The sequence below is a fragment of the Pollicipes pollicipes genome, unplaced genomic scaffold (genome assembly GCF_011947565.3).
Source record: "Pollicipes pollicipes isolate AB1234 unplaced genomic scaffold, Ppol_2.1 Scaffold_4740;HRSCAF=5597_pilon_pilon_pilon, whole genome shotgun sequence".
Classification (NCBI taxonomy): Eukaryota; Metazoa; Arthropoda; class Thecostraca; order Pollicipedomorpha; family Pollicipedidae; genus Pollicipes; species Pollicipes pollicipes.
In genome coordinates this window covers 33,016,999-33,024,101 of record NW_023596545.1, presented here as the reverse complement: position 1 = coordinate 33,024,101, position 7,103 = coordinate 33,016,999, and the positions used below count along the sequence as shown (strand labels likewise).

Here is a 7,103-nt window from a genome sequence, read left to right as displayed (position 1 = left end):
TCGCCTCAGATAATTTCACGATCTTGCAATTCCCATGATCTTGGCCTCCGATGATCCGATGAGTATGATCTTTAAGTACGATTGTAGCACTGCTGCATTGAGATATATCTAGCAATATTGAATTGGTTACCACTTTTATTATGACTGGTTTCCATAACCTTGCCTGACATTACCTTAGTATTGAACGAGGTTTACGTCACCGTTGACACGCATCATTCATTTAAGTTTATGTTGCAAAAACGTCATGAGCTAATTTCAACAACTTCAATATTTCACCTAATGTGACGTTGATGACGTTAACGTGACGTGACGATGACGTTAACATGACATAATGATGGCGTTGATGCGACGTTAACCTAATGTTCGCAAGGGTCAAGGGCAGTAATGGCTCTTATGAGACAAGCAATCCACAGCCTTGAAATACGAAAAGATGTAATGAAAGCAAAGCTCAGAAGCGCCACCGAGGCGTAAGCTTTCAAACCTGGCGCTGCGCAGACATTTGAGAATGTGAATGGTTGGTGTGGTAGGTAGAGTGGAAGGTTTGCACCTGCAGGTGAGGTGTACAAAATAAAGCTAAACTGCCCCGTTTCAAGGGTTTTTAATGGCGGTTTCCGGCTGTTCAGAGCCTAGTTTCGTCATACGAACCTACAAATACATGCACTTTTTAGTCTTGTCGTATGAGCACACGTGCTAGAAAAGCACATTTCAATGCAGACTCCGATTCTGATATAGCTCCCGGAAAGGATATGCTCTAAAACTTTTTCACATAAGATACGTGCGCGCACTTTCCAATTACGCGGGCCCGCAATGCTGTTTGATGAAACGAAGCTCGAACCGGCGCGTTGGAAGCGTTCACACTTCTACAGTGAACACCTTATGTGCGTAAGTACCGGCCAATGACGCATGCATGCTGACAGCTGCCGTCTCGTGAGGCCGTGACGTCACGCTGCAGGGTGTTGCGGGCTAGAACGCCGTCGGCGATCTTCCGATCACAATTTATCATGTTTGTAGGAACATTAACAGCTATAAACAGCTATCATTCTAATCGTTGGACTTGGAGGTTTTCTGTTACCATAAACACGCATCACTACATGACTAGACTTGCTAAGCATTTACCCTGCGTGAGTTGGCGCCGCGTTGCACTGGACCATACATCTTTCAAGCTATTTGAGCACCAACGGTGCTACCATTTGTCTTCATTAATGAACATTCCTTAATATGGACGTAGAGTTCATAAACGTTGGATATAATGAGCTTCGGTCATTGATTCGTGCCATGAGCTGAGTTGCGCGTCTCGTCTGGTTGGTCCCGTTGGGGAGTCCCGTCCCGGGAGGGACGAACGCTCGTGCGACGCCCCACAAAACCCCGGCTAACGTAAACCGTACACGTGTATTGTGCCAGCACCGGTGAACACCGCAGCAGTGCCGTCCGCCGGCGTCTGACCCGGCCCTCTGGAGCAGCTGACCTGGACCCCTGGAGCGGCGTCTAACCCGGACCCCTGGAGCGACGTCTAACCCGGACCCCTGGAGCGGCGTCTGACCCGGACCTCTGGAGCGGCGTCTGACCCGGACCCCTGGAGCGACGTCTGACCCGGACCTCTGGAGCGACGCCGCCGGCTGCACTGGCGTGGTGACGTCATTTTGATTTGTGCACAGCTGAGTGCAGCACCACTCCACCGAGAGTGCGTTCACAGTTCCATCAGCGGTCGACAATAGCGCAGTGCGCAGAGGAGATAGCGAAACTCGGCGATTAGCGTACGGGGAGGTCAGTGGGGTGCGCGCGCAATGGAGGGCTGTTAATGGCCGGAACGCGAACGCCCGCCGTGTTCAGTCAAGAGGAATTAAATTTACGAAGAAGAGTATTGCTGCCTTAAAGCTATTCAGACCATGAATGTCGCGGCTCCTCAAGGAACTTAAAGAAAAACAGTGACTGTGTGTAAGCCACAACAACGCAAGAAGATATGTCTTCCGCGCACGACACATGCATTCGGAATGTACCCATGCAAATATCCAGCAACCCATTACTTAAGTCAACAGTGTACAAGTGGCGTGCCGCAAAGGGATCAGCTGAAACCCCTAGCCATTCAGAGATCGCCCAAAGTTAGCAATGCACGAGCTGCAAGTGCTGCCACCTGCCGTCCGACACAACACGTCCGATCTGGCCGACGGCGGCCGGTGCCCCGTCGGACCACTTGCCGCCGGCGAGTGTGAGATCAAGGGCCCGTTGCAGACGCTGACGCGGTCGGCTCGACCGCCTCGGCCAGCTTCGACACGCACAGCGGGCAGGGGCGGGGCCGGGAGCGAGGTGCCCAAGTCGTCCAACAAGTCAAGGACCATCGGTGCACGTAGGGTTTGTAACGCTACCAGAAGCACAACGGTAGAGAGCGGAGGCCTAGCCGCGCGCTGCTTCGAAACAGACAACGTGTCTCGGTCGACAACCGACACCTAAACGATTCGAATAAATAACACTTCAAGGCAGGGAACGGCCAAAAGCCCTGATAAACATCGAGCACCAGCCCTAGCCCTAGCACCACACCTGGCGGACCACGGGACCAGGACGTCGGCACCACATCACCACTGCCTGCCCCTCAGTCGTCCGTGGCCGGACTGCACGCGCTCGGCCGATCGTGGCGGCCGTCACGGAAGTCACGCTCGTCACGCACTCAACGCCAGCGTCACCGCCGCCGCCGCAGGGCGCAAGCCGGCGCTACCGGCGCGTCACACAATGACGCAGCCGGCGCAGCGTCATGCGCACCTCCTTGCGCATGCGCGTTGACGTGGCCAGCAGGATGACGGGGTGGATGAAGAACTCGGAGTAGACGATCATGTCGCAGACGAGGATGCCGATGGGCGGCAGGATCCAGCCGTGGAGGCCGATCACCAGCAGCGTCGGAATGTACAGCACCAGGTGGCTGAGCGTGATGAGAAAGGACGCCATGGCCGTGCGCTCTAAGCCGCGGTAGTCGAGGATGTGCACGCTCGTGGCGTTGGCCGCCGCCACCTGCTTCCGCCGCAGGAAGATGGCCACCAGCACGTAGCCGACGATGATGGTGAAGAGCGCCAAGCAGTAGATGACCAGGATGAAGATGAAGAAGACGGAGGGCAGTTTGGGGATGCACAGAATAATGGCCGGCTCGAAAAACGCGTTGAAGCCGGTGGTGACGAAGACAGCCACGCTGAAGGAGAAGACCCAGGACAGCATCACAATGAAGCTTATTAAGTGGATGGGGAAGAGAGGATACTTACCGATCGGTAAACACGAAGCCAGCACTCTGTCAATCTTCAGCATGATGAACATGATGATATGCTGGAGCCAGAGGAGCACGTTGATGATGCTGTTGATGCTGCAGACGATCTCACCGAACGTCCACTCACCCTGCATGGTGGTAATCAAGGGCACCGGCAGCACGCAGAGTGCTCCTATCAAGTCCACGATGCACAGATTCTTAATGAGCAGAAAATGGACGGTTTTCAGCTTTAGGTCATTATGGTAGATGTTCTGAATGACGCAAATGTTTAGGACGACCGAGGCGGTGATGATCAGACAGATGCACAGCGACTGGGCCGGCTTGTTCATGATCGACAGCTCCGGCTCGCCGAGCTCGTCGTGCTTTTTTGCCTCCTCCAGCATTTTCTCAACCTGGTTTGGAAGATGCAGAGAACGGATTGTTAGCATGGCGTACCAAGCCGCGGCGTGCCATTAGCTCACACTGGCTGACGGGAAAACTAGGCGTATGACCACATCGTGACACATGGCTATTGAGCGTCAGGCATCAAGCCAAAAATTTAACGCAAATGCATCATCCGGATTATCATTACACACTGCGATATCGAAACCGCTCACGGGCAAGTGACGAACGTTGGGATAGGTGAGTGGGCTCAGCGGTCCAGCATGTGGGCTAGTTAATAGCATACGTCTGCCCAATATCAGCACCGGTGAGTGTGAGTCAATGCATCAAACGAGAGGGTGTTTGTTTGAGAATGCATGACTTCACTTTTCAGCTGGCAATATATGTTGCAGGACTTCTGCTCTTAGCTATCAGACCAATCAAAGAGCGAATCTTTTCAGGCGATCAAATAAATGAGCGATGTCATTCGCATTCGCCCATGGACTGAGCCTCTCTGAAAAGCGAGGACTTCAGGCACTCACCATCAAAGCCGACATCGTAAGTTCAAGTGGTGCAGCTCTGGAGTAACATGTTAGCCAAACAATCCCTCCTATGCCTCCCGTTGATTTATGCCAACCCCAAACTTGGAGAGAAAGTTTAGTAAGACAGACTTAAACCAATGGGATTTTCGAAAGTCTGCTCCGCAGCAGACCTCTGCATTGAGAAAGTGTCCTCAAACGCAGTCCTGCGTGATAGGAACTAGTCCCACCACGTAAATCTACGCTCGGACATGATCCCCTCTCACAGAGCTACGTTTCCCAGAGCTCTCGCCGACCCACCAGCCACCCGCTGGCCGCCGCCGGCCGCAGGCCGCCGCCCGGAGCCGGCCAGCAGCCAGCGTGTCTCGCACATCCGCACCGCTCACCCATTCATCCAGCACGGTGGAATAGTTGGAGAAGATGCTGAGCAGGCTGCGCCAGCTCTCGAAGTCCGGCTGCGGGCGGCCGCGCGGCGCCGCCGTCACCGTCATGGGGTCGGCGTCCGCGACCATCGGCCGGCCTGAGATGGTCATCGACCGCTGCCGCCGCCGCCGCTGATTGTCGGAACGGAGCGCCGCTGCCCCGTCACGCGCTGTGGACGGGACTGACGCACGATCAGCCCTCCGGGAGTTCATTGCTGGGTCTTGACTTGCTGAGCAGTTAGGCTGCATATGAGCAGTGCCCAGGAACAAAGGTTGAACTGATCCAAGTAGATGTAGGCGTGTGCATTGGAAATAAATGAATTTTCAATGCAAGCCATTTTGGATGGGGGAAATCCCCAAATATGACGGATCCGATACCTTGGTATATTTGTCTTACACAAGAATATCGGCCACACTTAACTCTAAGGTCACTTTATTGTTGCATTTAAATAAATAGAAATGCACTGATATATGATGTGAGCCAAAACGTCCTGTACGGAAGAATTTCACCACCGCGTGCACTAAGAGCCCCAGCACAATGCCGGGCTGAGAACTGTCTGCAAACCCTTTAACCCCATAGATTCCAACTTCAGAACTTCTTACATTTACTTTTATCAAAAAGACAAAATAATCGACACGAAAAATTCAATGCAACGGTGTCGTAATGCATCATCTCAAAAGCACGTTTGTCACAACAAAGCCAGATTCTGTCCCCACTGTTACCAAAACTGTCCCGAAATTGGAAAAAGCTATGAGTGAATTCGATATTTGGCAAGTGGGAAGAAATTTGGCTGAGTGAAGGTGCATGGAGTATTAACCATTTCCCTCGCCATTACATTCCGTTAACTGGTGTGAATCTGTACTTTTTATGCTTTGCCTGTGCTCCCTTTTTCCGCAATGGACGTGCCTGTTTTTATTTATTTTGACGTAGATGCGTAGGGCCATATGTCAGTGCAGATGCACGTAATCCGTTCATACAATACCATACAATAAAGGCCGGTCAGTGAGTTAAATTTTGGCTGTAGGTCTTAACGACAACCAACTCCATTCAAATTCCAGGATGCCCACAACGTACTCCCAGAAGCCAAACAACTTTCTTTTGCTTCAAAGATTTTGGCCCTTGCATATGAATTTCAATCGCCTTTTGTTTTGCACCGCCACCACTCCAAAGGTCGGGGATCCAAAAGCAGCAGCCTGGCAGCAGCCGCCGTTGACCTTCCAAGAAAGCCTTCCGGTAAAATTCCCCACGGCGAACTGCCTGCTTAGTATGTGAAGCCATGTCTCCAAGAAAACGTGTGCGTTGTTTGGTGATGCCCTGATAAACATGACTGGTAACAACCACATTGCTTTAACAAAGCCTGCTTTCCTTACATCAATATTCCAGCCATTTTGTTCTATATTCTAGCCACGCATCCTCTGTCTGCACAGCTGCTCCTGAATAAGCAACTGTCATCACCTACAGATTCGTAGGACGGTCGACGCACCGGAAGCAACGCTCGGAAAAGTACGCCATCTTCCATCGGCGTCGCACCACTGAACGGACGACGCTCACTAAATCACAGGACCTCTGCTCCTTTGTCACTTTGTCACTGTCACTGCTCCTTTGTCACTCGATTCTCCCGCGCCATGTAAGTCACGGCCGCGCCGTTCAGTGATTGGACGTTCATCAACGCCAGATGTGACACCGCGGTCGGGACGACGCGGTCGCTCAGCTGGCGCGGAGTAGCCGCGGTGGGCGCAGCGCCACACAAAACCGCAGAAATATTGAACTGGTGCAAATTTGCGCGACTGCTTATTGTTGATCACTATTAGGGAGCCCTGGGGTGTCGTTTAGTTAATAGATATCGAAGGGGTTCCACGGAAATTTTTCGTAGATCTAAACTCCTTACTGTAAGCTTTTCTATACAAAGCCATCGCACCGGCATGCAGTGCATAAAACCGATTCAAAATGTACAGCTGCAAAAGTTTCTCGTATGGCTATCATGAACAGATAACCCAAGTAATTCTATGGTGTGCTGATCGCCTGATTCCTGTGGCACACGATATGCGCCACAGCGCAGATAAAGCCATGGGTCACGAGGCATGCCATGACTTTCTGGACGTTTGGCCACAAAAGATGCCTAGTAATTTTAAAGCTGTGTTTAAGGTCACGGCGTTGGTTGAAATTGGAGGCAATTTCTTTCACCGGTAGCATGTTGTCAGACATTGATGCATTGTTGAGCGAACACTGGGTCCTGTCTATTGCGAGCCGCATGATAGCGTAATAGATATTCGAGAAGACGTTAGGGTGTTCGGTACAGGCTTTTATCTGATATACAATGCCACTCGGCACTCGGCATGAAGGAAGTTGGCGTTGGGGTTTTTTATCGGAATGGCTTTGGTGAACATGACATCTGAAAGATGTGTCTTTGGTTCTGTTTTCTCTCAATCATAAAGATGTTCGCTGAGGAGTAGTTTGAGGTGGCGTTTGATCCACCTATGTTGTTATCCTCCCGGCAAAACCTGCAAGTGATTTCGTGAGGGATATTTTGTGTG

General features: G+C 51.7%; 1 protein-coding gene across 1 annotated transcript in view; it reads right to left on the bottom strand.

The window, feature by feature from the left end:
• Positions 1-1,392: 1,392 nt before the first annotated feature.
• Positions 1,393-7,103, bottom strand: part of LOC119099078 (octopamine receptor) — a 20,741-nt gene continuing 15,030 nt past the window's right edge. The window contains exons 2-3 of the mRNA XM_037222133.1: positions 4,533-4,738; positions 1,393-3,639 (exon numbers count right to left, since the gene is read on the bottom strand). Coding sequence (XP_037078028.1) covers positions 2,707-3,639; positions 4,533-4,679 — 1,080 coding nt within the window. The 5' untranslated portion in view covers positions 4,680-4,738 and the 3' untranslated portion in view covers positions 1,393-2,706. The remainder of the gene's footprint in view (positions 3,640-4,532; positions 4,739-7,103) is intronic.